Below are 23322 nucleotides of genomic sequence, written 5' to 3' on the forward strand. Positions count from 1 at the left end.
TCCATTCTTAAGGGAGAGGCGTCTCTGCAATTCAATCTATGAAAGGATGTCTCCTTGTGCATAGGAGCATTGTTGATGTGTTGACAGTACCAATTGTATGTTGGTTCGTTCCATACTTCAACGCCTTATTGCCTTAGAGTCTTCGGTGCTATGTTTCCTTAGTTTTGCCAAATCTTTTTGTAGCTTAGAAATCATGGCTATAGGGTTTGGTCCTTTATTTGCATTATTGTTATGTCCATTTCTTGCCATGTTCCTAGTAGACACCATACTTGTAGATTTAACTCAGCCTCAAGGTGGGTGCCAAGTGTTCCTACTAAGTTGAGATGCACAAATCTCCCATTTATGTCGAGATGTATCAGACATCTATAGTCCACTCTTTTATCTGTGCTTAAATAATAAGTCTTCTTCCACTACAGGTGTCATGATGTTCTCGTTCGGTAAAGGTTGAGTGACCTCTGTGAAGAAGTCTACAAAAATACCCTAATGCTCAAGTTAAAAACTAGTTGTAAAATAGCAAGGTTGTAATAAATGATTCTACCTACTTACCTTGTAAACAATGAATATATATAGTACATGGATGAGTCCTACTAATAGGTCTAAGATTCATATGGTTAACTTGTTTAAGAGTTTCTTAACATGTTTAGTTATCCTTAATCCTTCTACGATTTGTCCTTCTTTCTTATCTGAATTCGTATTGTAATATTGATGCATGTATTCCAATATTGATACATATATTTCATGTTTGGTGTAGATTGAAGTTTCAATGTCCTTTTGTGAGTCAAGATGTTCTCGATCTACACGTTATTTTTCAACAAATTATGTGAAAAATATTATAACTATTAAAAATGTATTTTTATCATAAAGAATTTGAATTTATATATAAAAATATTTGTTGTCTAAGAATATATATATATATATATATATATATATATATANTATATATATATATATATATATATATATATATATATATATATATATATATATATATATATATATATATATATATATATATATATATATATACTCTTCTTGGAAGTATGTATGTTCGTAAAACCATTTAATAATTTAATAATTTATGAAAACTTCTGCATTGTTATGGTTCAAACTTTCATTTATGGCTAATTTCCTTTTTCAGTTGTTATGAAGATAATATTTACGATGTGCTTGTGTTCATAGAATGAATATGTATTCATATTTGAAATGCATAAAGGTGTTTTTTTTTTTTATTATTGCTACTTTTATTTTAGTTATTTTTTTTATATAAGTAGAAATTACATTTTAATAATTATTAAGATATAAATGTAACATCCCAATAAATATATAACAAAATCTATAATTTATTCTAGGAGTTAACATAAATAATAAAGGAGAACAGTGATGAGTGAGCAAGTAAAGAGAAAAGGAACATAAACTTCAGATAGAAATTTGAACCTTTTACAAAAGGTATACCGAAAGGTCCTACAAAATCAGAAGACAGACCGAACGGTTATATACATTAGGTGGTAACTAAAGTCTAAACTAAGGACTGGACGGTCCTGCACTATCTTCAAGCACACTATCTTCGGGCTGAGCGGTCTGTAAAGCGTCCTCCAAAGTATCTTCAATAACGCCTTCTGCTCACACCCAAGGGATGATCATCGTAGTGAAGAGAACAAAAACCGAACGGCCAAATACCGAACGACAATATAGACAAAGACAGAACAGATAAGGGTAAGCTTATGTAAATTTAATTAATCATTTCCAGCATACATATAAACATGAAAACCGAACAGTACAAACATCATTACATTAAAAAAAAATCCTCATACATGCATAGCTTTGTAAACCGAACGTTCAACTAGACACTGTCCGGATTGTATGAACCATGTAGCTCGACGTTTCTAACACTCTGTGTGGTGTAGTAGCTGGCATAACTCATCAGCTGCCACCCGAGGTTAGTCCTACAACGATCATCTGGTCTTATGACCGCGAACCTCCTGTCATTCCCACGCATGAACAACCTTCCTCTACATGAGAAAGCGTCATCACGGAATATCAGGAACAAAACGACAACAGAGTCTGACCATGTTCATACTTTACCAATCATCACCAATCTTTGAGACATTCCACCCTTGGAATTCTCTTAATCAACCAAATTCAACCAAATGTTTTCTAGGTGAATAATATTAACATAAAACTGAATGCTTCATAAGTTAAGTGTCAGTCTAAGACCGAACACTTGTATGACCGAACCCTTGGTTTATGACTGAACGTTCTTAAACACCCTATATAAACTAAGACCGAGAGGGAAAGACTCCTTTGACGTTTTAAAAAGGACTAGATCAGGCAAAATAAATAACAAACAATAAGAGCACCACAAGGTCGATCGGTCATCAACTGACTTCAGTCAAGACCGAACGGTTTAGGGGAGGACCGAACGGTCCTAATGACCTTCAGTCATAGATTCCAGTATTTATCTAAGTTTAATACATTTACACTAAGTACATAACTAAAATCAAACATGTCATACAATTCATAAATCAAACATATCATACGATTCATGCAGCAACATACCACATTTCATCATACCATTAAAATCATCAAACATACATTAAATCATGTATCCAATCATACAAAGAAATCATAATTAAATCTTATAAGCTTCCCTTACCTCTATTTCCAGCTAGGCTTCTAAGGTTCTTTGGCAGCAACTACCTCTAGGGTTTTCCAAGGTCCAAAATCTAATTACAAGACAACAGGTTCAGAGAAATGGCTTTAACAATCACATGCAAGCTTAAAGTGGGCGTGCATGCAAGAATAAGAAGGAGCTTCAAGAGTCAGAACACTTACCAGTTCAGAATGGAATTATGATCGGTACAAAATGATGAGCTTAACGCCGGGAGTAATTAATCTGAAAGAAGATAGGTGATCGGAGGAGAAATGGTGGTCAGAAATCTAGAGAGAAGTTGGAAGGATGTAGAGAGGAGGAGAAAATGGAGTTTCTGGAAAGTTGAGTTTTAGGAAGAAGAAAGGTTGCAAGAGAAAGTGGTGTCAGATTTAAAATCTCACTTTAAATATGGCCACCAATTTGGACGCTCGGTCCACTCCCTTCCTGCCACATGGCTTCCACTATCTGGAAAGCTACTTTCCCTCTGCTGCCACACGTACACGAGAGCGGAAAATTAAATGGCTGACAGATCTTGTCTCCCAATTACATAGAGAATTTGGAAGGGCGTGACAAGTGTACTCCACTAAAGTGGAGTATTTAATGGGACGTGATAATAAACATATATTAAATAATATTAAAATTTTAAATTAAATTAAATTATCATTAAATTTTAAATCTAAAAATAAAATTTAAAAAGTTTATAAATAGGATTCCAAAATATATTAAAGGATGTAAAATGACTTTAATAATAAAGAGAGAAAAATTAAAAAAAATATTAATTATGGTTAAAAACAAATTTTTTAAAAGTGTAAAGTAAGAAGTTAGAAGTGCAAGCTGAAACACCCTATTTCATAGACGTTGTGTGTATATTAACTGAATCTAGTTATGGAACCCAAGTTATTCATTGCCACCTTTTTTTTTTTCTTTATCATTATTGTCCGTCTCTTTCACTTGGTAACTTGATACATGATTATTATCTGTAAAGATTAAGTATATGAGATTAATTTGTACATAGTAAAAGTTTTATACTGTTAGTAAGTTAAGTTTGTCATAAATACGATATTCAAAATAATTATAATAAAAGCTAATAGTTATACATCATATATAACAATTTGTGATTGAAGGAGTAGAAAACTTAGTATGCCATTTCTCAATTTTTACACTTTGGATTCCAATGGAATTCATAATATATTTATTCTTATACGTTAAGGTCTTTTTCACAGTTAATTTGAAAGTAATTTTTTTTAATCTGTTATATAAATTAAATCTTATATTAATTTTTACAAATTTTAGTTTGAAATCTATTTTTATTTACTTCTAAATTTATTCAAATAAACAAAAAAAAATATTTTCAAATTCTTTCAAATTTTCTCTTACTTTTCCACTACCTAAGAAGTGATGATTGGACACAAGGATGAATGGGTTTGGAGATCCTATGCAAACCCAAGAAAAACACTGTGCTATAAAATACATTATTAGCCAACATAACTCTATGAATATCCGCCTTTTGATCAAACAGTATCTTCTCTGCTGTGTTTTTCTTTTACACTGCAAATATCCATGTCCCTCCCAGTTGGGTTTGTGGTCCAAAATTACCAAGTTGAAGATGTGGCCTATTATAGAGGGAAAATATTCTCTCTACAAATGGTTTTCTATCCATTTAGATAATTACCCTTAAATATTGATTAGTCTCGTAAAGTCAAAATGTTTCATCCATAGATTCTTTCACCAGGGCCATTTTTATTTGTTGAAGTTTTCCTTCAAAATAAACTTGACTTAACCTCAAACTATAAGAACATGATGAAAATCTCATATTAACTAAAGATAAAATCAGTTTATTGTATATAAATAGATGTAAACTTTATCTTATAAGTTTATTTTGTAAAATTGAATTAAGTTATCTAATCACTTATGAGAAAAAAATGTGTTGAAAGTTTCACGTTAAGTAAAGATTTTTTACATTTTTCATACTAATGATCGTTATATTCCCTTAAGGTTCTGCCTTTTTTATATGGAACATATCAGCAGAATATTTGGTTATTTCAAATCAAATCCAGGTGAAGACAAGCACATTGAGGACAAACAGAGATAGTGGTCCAGGTCAAGTGACTCAGCAAAAGGTGCAGTGTTGTGGTTATTGGAGTGACCACTTCCTGTTGATAATAACTATACTATATCTCATTTGATATTGATGTTATTCATAAAATTGTAAAGCGTGTAAATGGGAGGTTGTGACTCCCTTTTTGCAAGTGATATCACTTGCACATCAAGGTGTCACAGAGGTGGCTTGTAATTTGTTCAGTCCAACAGTTATTACATGATTGAGAGAGCAGTGACCTTATTGAATTTCATATTTAGTATTGCACCTAATAATATGATGCGAACAGGAGTTTCATGAAATTTGTTATCAGTTCAGTGTGACTCTTAACAAATGTAAAAGGAAATTGAATGTTTTGCCATGAAAAGGAAGATGAAGGTTCTGCTAGGAGGATCAAGTTACATGAAGCTAAATCACATTTCTTAAGGAGAGAATTTGATCCCATTGAACTATTGTTTCCTATAAGGAAAATTTGCAAAGAAGATTATTTTTTCATGCTTGGGAAAGTTTCATCCACCTAGTGAATTTTTATTTCCTTCTTCATCATCTATTTTTCTGCTGTACTATAAGAGCATTAAGCTTCGTTTGTTTCCAACACAGAATAATGTTGATCATGTTTTCTTGTACATGGACCACCTTTCATTCACACACTTTTCACCATCTGATTTCAGTAGGACCCACAAAACTATTTTGGTACCTGAATTTTATTTTGGTACCTGTACTGATACTGATACCATGTGAAGAGATGCTACTGGTGGGTGTTTCTGTATGAAGCATTGTTCTTCCCAAAAAATCACTGCATAAGTTTTCTAGGTACCGTTTTTCTATTGTTTAGGTTCAAATTGAATCATGGCATTTTTCTTCACTTTTTCAAAATCATGGAAGTAATATACGTTTTAAGACATCTTAATATGTTTATTTATGGGGTAAAACAACAGTTATAAGTTTAACGCAAATGCACTAAAGTTGACAGCAGCAAAAAATTCAAAAAGAAAAAAAGTACTTTATCTTAGTCTACGTGTATCCAATGATGGACCATGCTTGATGACTAATTCGCAAAGAATCCACACGAAGGAACTATTGTGCTTGAGTTTGAACTAAAGGGAAGTCCCTTGAGATGCGCTCTTATAACATACTGATCATGTTCCCTGATGAACAGCAGCACAAGGATTAGTGCTTGTAAATGTTAAAAATTCAACTAAAATAATGTGTATGTTGTTGACTTGTTGGAGCCACACCAGATTGGAGTATACAATTTATCTCCAGAAACTAATAACAATAGTCATAATAACATATCATTATCACCGTTTGTAAAGTTTGAATTATCTTCGACTTAAAGATTCCACACTACCAAGTATATTACAGTCAAAATAGTGCATACAAGTGGAACATAACGCAACCTCGTGAGTTAGCTTTTATAGTTGAATTTTATTTAAACTCGTTTTAAAAGGTCATTATAACTTATCTTAATAACCATAGTATAGATTATATTAGATCATTTATTAGGAAGCTATTATTCTACCACTCACGTCTTTCAATTCTGCAATGTCTCACACTAAGGAGCATTTGTTTACCTGCTTGAGTTGCCAGCTCCAAACCCAAATCTCAAGAATATGAAGTGGGTTTCTAATTTATATAAAGATCTTAACACACGCTTACAATAAATTGTACAAAGTGTAAGCAATGCTGCTTGAATATTTATCCATAACAAAAAAGATAACTATTCGAATGTCCAATGTGAATTTAATTGCCTTTTTGTAACTCGACAAAGTGTTGTAATTGCATAAATGGTTGGTTGGAACTGCAACCAAAAACTGGTAGTGAGTGTTTGTTGATTTGTGAATATGAACCTATATTGAGCACAAAATTCTGACCTTTTACATCAGATATATATGATCTATAGCAACACTTATGTACACTTGACATCATTCATCCTAATTGAGTTGGGGTACCCCTTTGTCACAAACACTGCTTGCTTAGAGATTCTTTAGATAACAGCACATGAAGCAGCTCACTCAGCCTATCAGCACCAGGGCCTGGCCTAAACATTGTAACATTGCCACGAACAGAACAAGGGTCAGCCCCACCTTCTGTGGTTCCAACACACCAAGCCCCAGGTGAAAATCTGTGGGTGCGCCCCAGAAGTTCCTTGTCAATCTTGTCTAGAACTGGATCATCCTTAGCAAATTTGCGCGCAAAAAGTGCCTTGCTTTTAACCATTTTGTCAAAGTCCTTCATGGTTAAGGAGATGGGATGCTGCTTTGGAGGAGTGTCCCAAGCAATGTAGTGAAGATCATGGCTTATGGCAGTGTGACGGAATTCCTCAGTGTTACAAATGACAGTGTGAAAGTATCCCTCTGGAGAGGACACAAAATTTGTATAGTACATTAGCATAGTCCGTGGAAAGTTATCCCATCCCCATATACAGTACTCCACAAAGGACCGAGTCAGTACAACCCAAGCTGAACCTGTTCACAGGGCATAGAAGTATAGGGATCTACCATGTTCATTGTCCATCTAATGGAAAAAAGTTAAGTAATCATGTCATGCTAGCTAGCTAGCTAGTTATTTTGCAATCTTAGAACTGCTGAACCTTAAAAGGGCCTCTTAAGTTAAATTTGCAGTAGAAAATAGGTTTTTAAAATATTATAGATAATGGATAGGGACATACCAGTAAACAGTTTAAAAGACGTGGGAAGGGTTCTTCGTTGAGTGGTCAATGCTAAATCAGATTTCTTTGATAAGTAAAGGGCAGGATCAATAATGATGGGCCTTGCTCTTTGATTCCTGCATAGAATAAGTAATATAAGTAAGTCAGGGGAGAAAAACATGTAGAATATAGTCTACAGAAATTTTCAGATGCATAACAATCAAATTCACTTACAATTTCCAACCAGCAATGTGTGTGTGCTCAATGAAATTGAGATTCCTTGACAGATTCGAGAAAACATAAAGCAAATCTGCAAAAGCAGAAAACAAATATCAAATGGGTTCAGGGAGTAAACTTTTTGCATGTATGACTTGATAGATGCTTAAACTAAAACTATATACAGCATGGAATGATCTATACGGATCTGGATTTATGCCAAATGATAGACTATCAGACAGAAAGAAGATGCTGAAACGAGGAGACTAAAATCATTGAGTACAAAATACCATGAAGCAAATTGTTACGCAGTTATGCAGGTACTATAAACTTTATTTTGCCTACTGAATTCTTTTGCATCTGACAACCACCCAAATCAAGTTCAGACTTCTATGAATTTATCTCGAATGTTTTACAATTATGTCCAGTTCATACTTCATTTCCGGCAACACCCTAGTTCTGGTCATGAAGAGAAAGAATAAACTATTTATAATATAATCCATGTCCCAAATATATTCTGAATTGCAGTTATGAATTCTTCAGCAACTAGCGACTAAGATTGGGAAAAGTAAAACTCCTCTGAAGTTTGTCTAATGTGAGCAGAGGTAATTAGTAATCCATCTTAATTTAAAAGAGACTAAGACCACAATGCAATTCAAAATTAATTAAACAGAGGATATACCTTTGTTCATTTTAGAGAGAAACTCGAGACAAAAACACTTGGGTATGAGTGCCCAAAAGTTCTGTAGAAAAGAATCATATATTTTAAAAAAACAATGGATATTTATGGAAAAGAAGAACTATCTAACATCTGCTGTGGTAATGAAGATATTGAAAGACCTTGTTTAGCACCTCTGTGCTATAAGTTATAGATTATGAATGTAATCCCGCAGATATCAACCTTCATAAGTATACAAACAAATCTCCCAAATATATGCAATGGTATTGGTGGCAAGGCATATGTCATATCTTCAATAATAGGACCTCAAACTCTGCATCAAGTGGGATAAAGCTAGGTTGCTGTTTTCTTAGAGAGCAAGGCAAAGCTAATTTATGGAGATTCAATTTGGCATCCCTCACATTTGTTAGGGAATAGAGCAACCACCAACCCATATTAACAATGATTTGAATATCAAAACGGTCTGAATGGTACCAGTAGAAATATATAAAATTTACACTACTTGTAGACTGTATTATAAGAGGCACATGAACTAACTAATTTCTGTCTTGCTTCATGATGATGACTGTCCTTGAATTACTAAAAACAACTATGCTTTAAGCTACAATGACTGTGGTGGAAGATTATAAATAGAATTTCATGGAATAGCAACATAAAACAATAGAATTACAGAGAGAGAGAAAAACAAGAGGCAGTGAATATGGCAAATGATTTAATTTCATAGTTCAGGCCATAAATTACTTGCTAGCCTTTTACTACTTAAACACGTGTAACAAGAAAATGGAAGTGATAATTGTGTTTGATAGTATGTAATGTGACCCACTTATTTCAGTCATTAGTTGTTAAACAAACCTAATGATGTTACATAGAGATCCATCCTGAATAATTGGCAATGATCGCAAGATTGAAAAAGATGAACAGAAGTCGTTCCTGTTGCTAAAACATCACTGCATACTTTAATAATATTTTCTGTTCACAAAACAATAGTGTAGTGATCAAGGAAAATAAAGTAACAACGAGTCAAAAACGAAAGGCAAACTACACATGATGTAGCAGCCTAACTATTACTATCCATTTGCCACCACACATCACCACTGTACACTCTGAAACCACTGTGAAACAGAATCATGTGTTCAAATCTAGACGACAGTTTGTAAGGGTCATACGAAAAGGCCATAATTTATACATGCATTTTGAGAGAAACTTTATGATAGAACATGAAGTTACTAATAAAGGGTCAGTTACTAACCATCCTGTGTCATAAGAGGATAATCTGAAGCACTGAGATTAATAAACCAGTCCCATTCTGAACTTTCCTTCAATAGTATTGCAATAGCTTGGAGGGTGCAAGCAATCATCGTAGGACCCTTATAAGTTACCAAATTGGATTGAGACATAACACGAACATTCTCCACCTCACGAAAAACTGGATCAGCTTTCACTGCATTTGCCAATTCCAACCTTTCCCTGGGCGGTGCCTCGAGATCTAAATGCAAGATGTATTGATTCCTTGGGTGGTACACTGCCTCTAATGTCCTCATCATCCTATGACTATCACCCTTGGTGCCTGATATAAGGTAGGCAAACCTTGGTGCCTCCCTTTTCACCACACTAACATTAGAAGACCTTTCTATATCTGATTCCACAAAATATCCATTGGAATTCTCTGATCTCTTGAAGGAAATGATTTCAAACGGTGATTGCTCTCCCCCACGATCAGAACTAAGTGCACCAAGAATAGCTGTCAGAACCAGACTCATAGATATAATCAAACTTGCAAAAAAAGGGAGAATCCACTTCCTGTCACTAAACATTCTTCCTGAATGAGAACCTGCATTTTTCCTCATACTCTCGTGGTACCGCCAAACCAGAATCAAACTTTTAAACCCCTTCACTTCAGGGGCAAACCAAGATCTCTTCCTGCGCTCAGTTCCTGCAGATGAGTTTAAACACAAATCTCCAAGAACCCCACAAATCTTAGCAAGATAAGAAGAGAAGTACAATGATTCGGCAGGGGAACCAGAGCAACCCTCTTAACAAGTATATTTAGCATGTAAGCACAGAAGCGTCCATGTTTTCTGCAGGATAAAACTTGGTTTTCAAACAAAGATGCTTATCTTAATCGGCAGCAATCCACACCCAATGCCAAAGATTTTGATTTGGGAGCTATATAAGTAACATACATGACAAATTGACAACGGTTCGGTAAGGGGAATTGGGACCCACCTCTAGATAACAGGCTCAGATCTGATTACACCCTCTTCAGAAAGGAACAATGTTTTAAGGTGCAAAAGGTGGAGGAAACTTCGCAATAAGTCAATGTTAAGTCTCTTTACAAGTAACCTACCTATATTATAATTATAACTCACAGAATCAAAACCTACACCTCAGATTTCACCTGCAGGGACTTAAATGCAAACCTGTTCTTTCTGCTTTCTTTTACTCCTCTTTTGCAAACAGTTCCCGAACCAAGATCTCTGTCACCCCAAAATTAAATACCCCAACATAGGACCAATATTGGGAACTGAACACACTTGAAAGGCAAGCATTGGGTAACTTCAGATTCAAGAGATGTTTAGTTTAAAGAAAGTGGTTCATACTCATAACTCCAGAGGAAGGAGAATCAATGAAGATTCAAAGCGATGTGTTTGAATTGAGGGTCAGGAACAAAAGGGGTGAGATTATTGTGTTGCTGTACTCTTGTTCTTTAGGCCATTTCTTAGTCTCGGAGGCAAAAGAGATTCAGGAATGGTGACTTTCCTTTCAATGCTTTGTTGGGTGGCAAAATTTTCATTTTTTACGTTATGTCGTTGATTTTAATATTCATGTTTGGTCTTTTTGATAATATTAATAATAAATAATAATAACGCGCTTCTGTTTTATCTTTCTGTGCTTTACACGTCAGATTTCTGAAGCAGCTTGAGTTTCTTGTTGGGTTTTAACTCCAACATTCAATTTGGTGAACTCTATCTTCAAACTGCATTATTTCTTTTTCAATCATTATTCTACAGCATTGAGATCCTATTCAATTTTTATTTTTCTTTTCATGGTAAGTGCAAACACAAATCCTTTTGCCTGATAAACCCAAATTTAAAAAGAAAATCGCACAATAAATCTTATAACCAAATATTTACTCATATAAACTCTTTTAATAGAAAACAGCAATTAATTAATAATGATTCATGTATAAATTTAATTTAATAAAATAAATTAAGTAATAATTATAATGTTCTTATTAAATAGTTACAGCATACCAAATAAACTTGATAAAATCACCGACAAAAATTAAAAAGACAGAGTGAAACTAGTATTGAAAGTTTTGGAATGTTTTTGCTTTAGCTTTTTTATCTTTTAAGTATAAAATTACTATCTTTTTTTCTTCCATTTTCAAAAATTAATAAAAAATTGGAGATAAAAATAATTTAATATTCTAATACAAATACTTAAAAACATTAAACAGATTTGAAATAAATGACAATATTTCAAACCACAAATTAGCAAAAACACAGAAAGCAAACTCAAAAAAAAAAAAACAACAACCGACATTGTTGACTAAATTATTTTTTTTCCTGTTTTTCTGTTCAGATTTTTGTACAAATTTTCAATGAGTCCAAATTCTGAAATAATTAAAAACGCTAACATATTTATTGAGGTATATCTTTTTTTATTTATTTATTTTTCATGTCGAGAAATCGGTTCCATTTCTGTTGTTCAATCTGAGCAAAGTCGGGAAAATCGATTTTGAAGCAGCCCATTTCTCACTTGGTTTTTTTTTTTTTTGAAAACCACTTAAAAAACTTTTAATATTTTTGCAATATTTATTTTAAAATGTATAAAAACGATTAAACTAAACTCATCCATATTAATTAAATAATTAATAGACATTTTATTGTTAAAAATCTATGAATTATAAAAGGTTAACCACAGTTGAAAATTATATTAGAAAAATAGAAATATTTTTAAAAGATGGAAAATAAGTTTTAAAAAATAATTTTATTAATTTGATTATTAATAAATATATTTAATATAATTTTAAAAATTAATATATAAATCTTATCGTTCATATAAACTACTTTTAATAAAACTTTTATATGAATAATGATTATTTATATTTATTTTAAATTTATGAGTATTATTAAAAAAAGATATAAAATTTAATTATGTATAATGATAATAATGATTATTAAATGTTTTAATTAAACGTTATTAGAATTTTCATAAACATTTGTATAATAAAAAACAATTTTATATTTTAAATAAATAATTAATATTCATCATCATTTTAAAGATATAGAAAATACTCTTTTAAGTAGAAATAATTTTTATAACCGTACTTGATTACTTTGTTAATAAAAATGTGAACTATAGATAAAAAATTTAGTAATCAAGTTTTATTTTATAAAGGTTATTATTCTTTTACAATTTTTTTTTTTATGTACTCATATGTTTGAAGATTATAAAACACCATTGAAGTGTTAACAAGGAATACTATATTATCTTAGTCGATCAGAAACATCAACAAAATAATTCATCTTTTATATTGTTTTTGTGTCATTTTATAATTTTTCCTACATCAAAGGGTGTTAAGTGTTTAAACGTGGTTATCTTGCATTAAAAATGAACATTTTTCTTTCTGTGATCATTAAAATATATTCAGGTAATTGATTTGGTTTTTTTTTTTTTTACAAGTAGAACTAATGGAGTAAACTTAACTTAAGATTTCATAGTCATAGGATTTAAGCTCCAAAGGGTTGAACATTACATAGCATCAAAGTTTAAAAGATAAAGTATCCAGTTGTGTGATTGATTGGCAAGTGCATTAAATCAGATAATTGGTTTAGGTTTTCTTTGTAGAGACAGAGTTGATAGGGTAAACTTAAGTTGAGATTTTATAGTCATAGGGCTTCAGCCCTTAAAATCCCAAAATCACACAATATCAAGTTTTAAAACATAAAGTATTCAATTGTGTGACCGATTAACAAGTGTATCAAGTCAGTTGTAATACAACCAAATAGAGGTTATCGTATTCAGGGATTTAATAAGTATATTGGTAGTTAGTTTTTTGGTATTTTTGTACGAAAATATTAATAGTAGTATATATTATATAGATTGAGTGAAGTGAATGGTATGATTGGATTTCATCTCATCCTCTTCCATTGCACCGCTACTAATCATGTCTATTCACTTACACAAATCGTTCAATATCCTAGGAATACTCTTTAAACATAACTCTAAGTCCATTCATGACATCTAAAGCCTAAGATAATCAAACTTCAGTATGATCCCTCAATGACTGCTTGAATGAACCACTTGCATTAAGATCACAACTCTAGAACCAATTAGAGCCTTAGATATATTCCTAGCATCTAAAAGCAAGAGGAAAATTAGTTGGACTATAACTTGAAACCAGTGTCCACTCAATCTCAAGCTAGTGAAATAAAATAAGTGGTAAATTCATCCAACAACAAGCACAAACTAATTCACAAACAGATTGAATGAAAGCATAGGTAAATATTAAAGAATTAGAAGAACAAATAATTAGAATTGATTAAATCCAACCTCAACACGAGAGAGTTCAACTACTCATAGAATATTACAATGAAATCCTAGCAACATCTAAACATAAGATTTACAATGAAAGCACATCTCCCGAGTCTCCAACATTGTTTTCCTACTCTACTATTGCATATTTAATTCTCTATTCAATGCCTAAAATGAGGACATGAGGTCTATATTTATAAATTGTCTAGGGAAGTGCTCAGCTCTAGCTTTGGCGCTTAGTCATAGAGGTTTCCCTCTATGTAAGGCTTTCTCTTAAATGCCTTAAGTCCTCATTGTGATCTTATGACTCAGCTGCAAAAGTTACATTCCAAATATTTCCAAGTTGTCTTTCTTAGTCCTCATTGACATATTTTGTGGTTCGAGTTGTAACTGATGAGCTTTAAATAACCCTGATACTTACAATATTACGGGAATAAAAATAAACACTAAAAATAAAATATTAATGTCTTAAAAATAAAATCTGTTTAATCTCTCATAAAATATATTCTACCTAGATAAACAGAAAATCATAACTACTCATCCCTACTTTATCTCTATCAAATCAAACTAAATATTACTAGACCCAAAAACTAATAAAATAATATTTAAACAAAATTATTAATAAAACCCTAAAATTTAAGTTTATCCCAACAAACTCCCCCATAAACTTAAATTATTCCTTCCTTTCTTTCCATATGCATCATCCCACTCTGGGTTTGCTTCTTTCAATCAAATTTGACTTCTTCTTTTTCCTTATGGCCTTCCTCTCTTTTGCCTTGGTTGACCTCTTTAATGCTTTGACTGACTTTGTTATGACCGACTTCTCAATAACCTTAACCAACTCATTTCTGACCTTAGGTGATTTCTCAACAATCTTGACCGACATCTTCATCGGGTTCTTCTCAACATCTTCATCCTCCTCTTTGTCTGGTTCAAGAACACTAGATGTTTTCTCTTCTTTTCCAAGAGTTGCCTTCTTCAGTTCCTCAAGATCAACCTTCTGTTTATTCATAATTTCATTAGCTTTATCTAGAAGCCTCCCCATTCGCTGAATCTCTTCATCTTTTCCTTTGAGTTCTTTCTCCAGGTTTTCCTTCTTCACAATTGTTGCATCCTTTACCGATATCACTTCATCAATTGTTGGGATTGGGCTCTCCATGTCCATTGCATCTGAGCTCTTTGCCATCAACAAGATTTCACACTCTTCTTCACCATCTTCAGTAATAAGATTTGTCTCCCCCTTTGTCACGGTCTTGCAATACTTTGCAATATGGCCAACCTTGCCACAATTGTAGCACTTGGTTGATCTACACTCATTTGCATAGTGGCCATACTTGCCACACTTAAAACACTCAACTCTTGACCGATCTCCTCGGCCTTTCCCTTGTCCTCGGTCACGCCACTTCTGCTGATCGGTTTGTTCTTCATTATAATTCTCAAAATTACCTCGGCCACATCCACTTCATCCTCAGCATCCTCGCCCTCTGCCGCCAGGACCTCGACTCTGAGTAATCTGAGATTTATTCGAGTCAAACTGTACCTGTAATGCTTGATCGTCAGGTTCAACCTGATAATCCCAACTCCTTCTCCTTTGTTTGTGGGCTTCTAATGACCCAGCAAGTTCATCCACTGTGAGAACCGACAAGTCCTTCGATTCTTTGATGGCGCACATGATACTTTCGAAATCTTTTGTAAGAGATCTCAAAATTTTTCCCATAACTCGGCTAGATTGCATTTGTTCTCCATTCCTGCCGAGTTGGTTAACCACCTTCTCTACCCGAGTTATGTACTCGGTTATATGCTCTTTGTGCTCCATCTTTAATTGTTCAAACTCTCCTCTAAGAACTTGTATTCAGACTTGTCTAACGCGGTTGTCACCTCTATACGTAACCTCCAATATCTCCCGAGCTTCCTTTGCTGATTTGACATTTGCTATTTTTTCAAATCCTGACTCATCTACTGCATTTAGATAAAATACAATGTTGACCCATCTCTTGAACGTGACTTCTTTAATGCGGTTATCTATTCCACCGTCTGATGTTCGTCTTCATCGGGTTCAACGTACCCGTCTTCCACCATATCCCAAACGTCTTGGGATCTCAATAACGCCTTCATCTGTAAGCACCAATTATCATAATTGGTTTTTCTTCTCAACTGTGGCACACTCATGCCATTGACAACCTTTGTCATCTCTCACAAAAAAAATCAAGCACTCACTTTTTTTTTCTCACGATGTTTGACTCTCTTCTCTCTTTCTTTTTTTTTTCTCTCTCGGTACTCAAAGCATAAAGCTCTAATACCATTGATGGGACTATCTCACGATACACACTCAGATATTTTCCTAAAATTTGAGTCTTCCAGTTATTAATAATTGAAGGGCTTTAAATAGCCGTGATACTTACAATATTACAGGAATAAAGATAAATACTGAAAATAAAATATCACTGTCTTAAAAATAAAATCTACTTAATCTCTCATAAAATGATATTTTACCTAGATAAACAGAAAATCATAACTACTCATCCCTATTTTATCTTTATCAAATCAAACTAAATATTACTAGAACCAAAACTAATAAAATAATATTTAAAAAAAAAGTATTAATAAAATCCTAAGACTTATGTTTATCCCAACAGTAACCATCTTTCCTCAAGTGGGTGCTTGAGATTTCCTCCTCATAAGGGTTTCGTTAATCGCCATTGTAGTGCTCAACATCATTTTTGGGGTTTAAGTTGCATATCCTTAAATTCTTTGAAAATATTTTCAAAAATATCACAAACACATAAATTTCCTTATTTTTAAACTTCTTAACTCCTTATTTTGTAATCTAAAGTAAAAAGGTTTTTTACTTACAAAATATGATCAATTAAATCATGATAAGTGTCAAATTTATGTGGAAAATTAACATGTTCTAGACACTTATCCCCGACAACAACACCAAAGTTTGTTGATGCCCAAAGACTATTAATTTTCCAATAAGTATATTGGGTAGTTTCTAGTACAACAAGTGATGTATCCATAAAGATTTTGTAGAATACACAATGTTTAAACTGGTTTAATTTGAATAAAGTAGCATCCCATTTAATAGTGTATGACTGCTAAACAAAACATTATAGATGTTACATTGAACAAGCAGAAGAAACTATACAACTACTATATTACAATCATTCATAAGAGTATGTACTAAGTATAGAAATTCATATGTACATATTATTAAAGACTAGACTTTTTCAAAAGAAAAAGAGAAAGGACTATAAAAAACATAACCAATCCTAAGTAAGCTATAACATCTCCCTCACCCAGTACTTGATCCATTGGAATATCTTCATCTGCTTACACCATTAAGGTGATCATTGCAACAGAAAGAAGAACAAACAAACAAGCAGAAAAGAAAGGATAAGCTAATATCCCAAAAATACAATCATATAACATTTATAAAGATATTAACACATATAATTCACATCAACAATTCCTAAGACATGTAATCATTTATACTAGACTTAACCATCTAGATACATGTACTGATATCAAACTCTAGGAGTTATGCACTTATGGTGACGGAACAGCTCGCCCACCAAGCTACCACACACAATGTTAGTCCATCAACCATCTTTGGCTAAGGTAAAGCTCCTAGACTAAAACGTCATGCTCCTCTCATCATGTACTGTACCCTTCTCTACTTGATTTTGGATTATTATTAGAGTATCATGATAACTCCTAATACGGAATCCATACATCAATACATACATTATTGAAACCATTACAAGAAACATGTTCTTGAAATTTCTTTCACAACACACACCATACGTACTCACAACCATGTTACAAATCCATGAAGCATCACAATTCCATAATAAACATACATAAAACCCATGGTAAACCACTTCAAACAAATAGAATAATAAGAAATTCACAAAAGCATGCACTAGCATTCATAGTGACGCACAACTCAAGACATCTCGCAAAAAAGAGCGTTCAATGCCAAACCTCTCACAAAATGCCATGCCCAGTGATACTAATATGTCGCTCAACGACTTAAAGTTTTAAATGGTTTTAAACCTGTAGTGAAAAGTGACACTCAATAGTACCCTGCCATCGTTCAACGCTAGATCGTTCGCAAAAATGGTCGCTCAATAGTGGAAATGGGCGCTCAATGGTCTAGAGAAAAATGGCTTCCAAACTTTTACAAGCAAGCTTGCACTCTTTTCGCCACACCAGCACTACTCAATGCCATATTAGAAATCAACACATTCAATTATGTGATTTGGGGAATCAGAGACCTGTTCAGATGACCAAATTGGTATTCCTGATTTAGTGTTTGGTTCAAAGATAAGTTTCAAGGTCAAATTGCATACCAATTTGCTTAAATGGTATAATCCATAGTTCCTCAATTCAACATCAATTCAAAAAAGATCAAGCAACATACAACCATCAAACACAACATAATTTCAACATGTTTAACCACCGATTTAACCATTTTAATCAATTTCATGCAACTTAAAAATACAAGCTCAGATTATCAAATTACAAAAACTTAAAAACAAGGCAATTAGCTTCCCTTACCTGATAAATGATCAAACAGCTCTAAAGCTCCTAAGGCAGCTCCAAAAGCACAAGAAACTCTATCTGCTCCTACGAACAATGGAAACATTATTAGGACACTCCGTTAGGACCAATAATCAGTTGATAGTCTTATAATCACATGCAAACTAAAGTAGCTCACATGCATCGAAAAAGCACACAGACTAAGGAAAAAAACATAAACCAACTTACTCTTTTGTAGAAACTATTACCAATAAGGAGTATTGGTAAAACCTGAAGATGTGTTTTGATGATGCTGCAACTTGTAGATTTTGAATGTAGTAGGAAAATATTTAAAAAGCAACTTGTAGANTTTGGATGTAGTAGGAAAATATTAAACCTTGTAATTTTTACTGGAATAATCAATTATGAACAAGCTATAATTGATTATCACTTGCTTTTGTACTAGAATAATCGATTATCATGAAGCAATAATCGATTATCACAAGTCTTACTTGAATAATCGATTATCACAAGTCTTACTTGAATAATCGATTATCACTTCATATAATCGATTATCACTTTTTGAAAAACCTGTAACGGACTTGAATAATCAATTATCACTTACAATAATCGATTATTTGTGGCAGTTGGGAGATAACCTTTCAGATTCTGACCCTGGGCTTATAAATAGGTGCTTTGAGAACTTCAGAAAATAACGTTTTGAACTGAGAAAGCTAATTAGAACACTGTGTGTCAGAGAGAAGTTCTCAGAAAGCTTTTGTTCATTGTTCCCTTGCTTGGTCTTGTGAAAGGAGAGGCTCGCGTATCGTGTGTCGATAGTCGGAGCAGACTCTCTTCAAGTTAGCAAGGTGCTCTGCCTGGTCTTGTGAAAGGAGAAGCTCGCGAATCGTTGGTCGATTGCCGGAACGGTTCTCTTCAAGTTGGTAGAGTGGTTTTCTTTGTTTTATATTTTTTTCATTTGATTGTAATCTGCAAAATTGTTTTTAGTGGAACTATTAATCACTCTTTGTAGTGATTAACGACTGGACGTAGATTCTGTTGAATCGAACCAGTATAAAAATACTCGTGTGATTTTTCTATTCCCTACACTCATTTTACTTTACGCATATTAACTGTTTGATTAGTTTTCTGAAAGAAAACTATTGTTGCTAAAAAGGACCAATTTCGTTTTAACTGTGACTGAACACGCTTTCCGCTTACTATAAGTTTTATTCCGCTGTGTTATACTCTTCAAAAAATACCCCCTCCGATACCATCAGAAACTGTTCGGATAAAGTTGAAGATCTCACTTAAAGGATAACTCAGGAAGTCTCTAATATTCAGAAAAATGAACAGGTGGTCACAAAGCTTAAAGAGAAAGTAGAGAGCTCTATAGAAGAGAAGTTTAGAGAGATGGTGTGATTTTAGATAATGAAACTCGTTTGTAGAAATTTTATTTATACATTTAACTTTTAATATTAAAATAATCCAGTCTCATTATTTAAAACACACTATCAATTCTATGACATGATTTTCCAGGCTCTTATAGATAAAATAATGTTTGAGTTGCAAGACAAACATGAAAAAACGTATTTGTTACACTAAAGAGTCGAATAAAAACATGCTTAAATAGATTCGTTGAAAAAGGTTTATTGTCATATGATGAAGACGTGTTAGGGTTAGATTTCACCATGCACTAGTGCAAAAACGCTGTTTAACGTCACCCATAAGACGTCGGTTAAAGGGTGGCTCGACGTATATTAATAGACGGTGGCATTACCATAAATAAGTTGGTAAACAAGATGTCGGTTTCTAGGGCAAACGACGTCTATAATATAGTAGACGTTTGTTCTGCCCTAACCAGACGTCCAAGGGCCTGAGGTAGGCGAGAGGACAGTCTTTTCTACCCCATTGACGTCGGTTGTTAGGGGGACAGACGTCTATCTGGCTGCAATTAATGCTCTTCACCTGATTCCTAGGCGCTTAGACATCACGTAATAAATAACCGACGTCTATAATGTTATAGATGTTTGTGCTTCCTTAACTTGACGTCAATGGGCATGTCAGGAAGGCGGGAAGACAATCAATTTCTGCCATATAGACGTCTGGTTTTTGGGGAACGACGTCTATGTGACTGTAATTAATGTTGCTCACCAAACTCGCAGGCACTTCGACGTCCAGTAGTACGGGGCCGACGTCTAAAATGTTATAGACGTCGGCGCCTCAAGACAACCGTCATCTACTTCCCTGACCAGAATTGAAAAGTCATTCCGATCAGCGCCGTAGACGTCGGCGCCCCTTGTGTCTAACGTCTAAGGTGCATGCAAAAGGCAGATTAAAAGTTATCTTGGACGTCATATTAGTGAGATAACCGACGTCTGGCTGACTATAGACGTCGGATTTTGTAAGAACCGATGCCTCAATTCATGTTAAATAAACCGCAGACTCGCAACTTCGCCAACATCATCGTCTTCCTCCTCTCATTTTTCTCTCTTACGGCATTGCATTCCAGGTGCATCTTTTTTTATTTAAACCATTTAAACTTTGTTCAGTCTGATTATATTAGTCTTTCATCGATTATCTTCTGATTCAACTGATTAAAAGTTGTTTTCCTTGTGTTGTGTTTTAGTGCAATTTTGTTCCTATCTTGGGGTAACGTAGTACCACATTCTGCCTTTGCTAGCTGCCTTCTAGAAAAAGCGGCGTCTTTTGGATTTCTTACGGTGTTTCGACCCGAAAACGACCCTGGTTCGTTGCCTAGTTATCATTTCACCGTAATTTTTTCTCTTGCGGTTGAAAATGGAACTAGGCAAGAACCTCGGTTTAGTTTTAGGTTGAAATGTCATGAGAAATTCAAAAGACGCAAGCTTTTTTATGGGGGAAACTAGCAAAGACAGAGTGTGCTACTAGGTTATCCGAAGACAGGAACAAAACTGCACTAAAACACAACGACTATGTTAGACGTCGGTTAATGCATACATCGACGTCTATAGTGACCTTAGACGTCGTTAGTGACATGTTCGAAGTCTTTATAGTGCTATTAGACATGGGTTGGTTCTCACATCGATGTCTATATGGTGCTATTAGACGTCGGATAGGCCTTCACCGACGTTTATTGACGTCGGACATGGCACTAACTGACGTCTGTATAGACGTCTGTTATATGGAAATTCGACGTCCCATTAACGTCACTCGTAATGACGTCGGTTGTGAAAAAGACATTAAAAGCCCAAAATAATAAACGTTTAAAGCCCTTTTTGTAGTGATGTTGTCCCTCTTTTGTACCAATCCAATTATTATTTATAAAGATGCAATTGTTAATTGTTCATGTCCTGGACGTACTCTTAAATATAACGTTAGGTCCATTCCTGAAACCTAGAGTTACATGTAAGAGTACTCTTAGGATATGTACAATTGCATTTAAGAGTATCACCACCCCTACAGTGCTCTTTAAATGTAACTTCAGGTCCACTCTAGGCACCTAGAGCCTAAAATCATCAAACTTTACTATGATCTCCCAGTGAATATTTGAATGAATCACTTGCATTAAGATTAAGACTCTATAACTAGCTAGATCCTTAGATCTATTCCTAGCATCTAAAAGCAAGAGAAAAATTAGTTAAACCACAAATGAAAGCCTATTCATGCTCAATCCCAAGCTAGTGACATAAGATGAGTGATTAGTTCATCCAAAAACAAACACAAACTAATTGATAAACATATTAAATGAAAACATAGATAAATCCAACCTCAACACGAAAGAGTTTCGCTACTCATAGAATATTGTAATACAATCTCAACAATATTTAAATATAAGATTTACTATGAAAATGTATCTTTCTCAAGCCTCCAACATTATATTCACACTCTACTACAACATATTTAATTCCTCATTCAATGCCTAAAATGGGGACATGAGGTTTGTATCTATAGATTGTCCAGGGCGGTGCTCAACTCTAGCTTTGGTACTCGACTATAGAGGTTTCCCTCTATGCAGGGTTTTCTCTTAACCACCTTAAGTGTTCAGTGCCATCTTGTAGCTTAGTTGCAAAAGTTCTATTCCAATCTTTCTAAATCGCATTTCTTAGTGCTCAATGACACATCTCGCAGCTTAGTTGCAAAAGTTACATTCCTTGTTTTCTTACTTCTCTACTCCTTATTCTATAATCTAAAGTAAAAAGAGTTGTTTACATGCAAAATATGATCAATTAAAGCATAATAAATGTCAATTTTTTGTGAAAAAAAATAACATGTTCTAAACACTTATTAAGAGCCTCTTGTGGGAGTTAGATTTCTCGGAGCTTAGCGAGTTAAAGTTTCAAATCCAAATAACAAAATAAATAACTATTTGGTTGCATATTTTTGTGATGCTTAGTTAATTTGATGATGTGAAATATATTTGTGATTACACATGTTATGTAGTAATTTTTTATGTTTTGTTAAACATTAATGATGTTGAGTTCTAATTGATGGGGTGTTTATACCATTTTGTGACCATGGAACCTTTGAGGTATGTTAGTTGAGACAAGTGGTTTTATTTAAGGTCAATTTTGAATTGAACGTAATTTTTTTTGAGTGAGTAAAAATACACAAATAGACAAAGGCCATAGCTAGATATGTAGTGGGATTTATACAATTATGTACACTAGTTAGGTGAGCTAGTCAGTTGTTAAGTGAGGATAACATTTTGTTGGGTAAGCTTTTAAGAAATTCTTTCAGAGCTCTTGCTCATTGGACAAAAATATTTTAGTGAAATTCCATAGAGCTCATGGTGGTTAAGTCTTTGGGCGAGTTTGATCTTATTGAGTAAGTATAATTATTTTTCCTCATAGTACTTACTCGTTCAGCGAACCAATATCTCCATTAAGAAAAAATAATTTGTTTAAAATCTAAAAAGTTTAAGGAGAATTGATAGTGACATCTCTTCTCAAATATATGATAATCTGATTTTAAATTATTATTTA

The 23322-nt window shown here is 33.6% G+C and overlaps 1 protein-coding gene across 3 annotated transcripts; it reads right to left on the minus strand.

Annotated features, from left to right (window-relative positions):
* Positions 1-6563: 6563 nt before the first annotated feature.
* On the minus strand, positions 6564-11117 carry LOC106756305 (beta-glucuronosyltransferase GlcAT14A). Of its 3 annotated transcripts, XM_022778608.1 has the most exons (6): positions 10714-11114; positions 9543-10371; positions 9146-9262; positions 7633-7708; positions 7420-7535; positions 6564-7216 (listed from the first exon to the last, which is right to left on the minus strand). In XM_022778608.1, the coding sequence occupies exons 2-6, from the start codon at positions 10138-10140 to the stop codon at positions 6708-6710; spliced, it is 1416 nt and encodes a 471-aa protein (XP_022634329.1). In that variant the 5' UTR covers positions 10141-10371; positions 10714-11114; the 3' UTR covers positions 6564-6707. The 3 variants fall into 3 exon arrangements, with proteins under 3 accessions (XP_022634329.1, XP_022634330.1, XP_014494165.1); XM_022778609.1 differs by having other exon boundaries at positions 6564-7105; positions 9543-11117; XM_014638679.2 differs by lacking the exon at positions 9146-9262 and having other exon boundaries at positions 9543-11110.
* Between the last annotated feature and the right edge of the window lie 12205 nt (positions 11118-23322).

This window comes from Vigna radiata, chromosome 2 (assembly GCF_000741045.1).
Source record: "Vigna radiata var. radiata cultivar VC1973A chromosome 2, Vradiata_ver6, whole genome shotgun sequence".
NCBI lineage: Eukaryota > Viridiplantae > Streptophyta > Magnoliopsida > Fabales > Fabaceae > Vigna > Vigna radiata.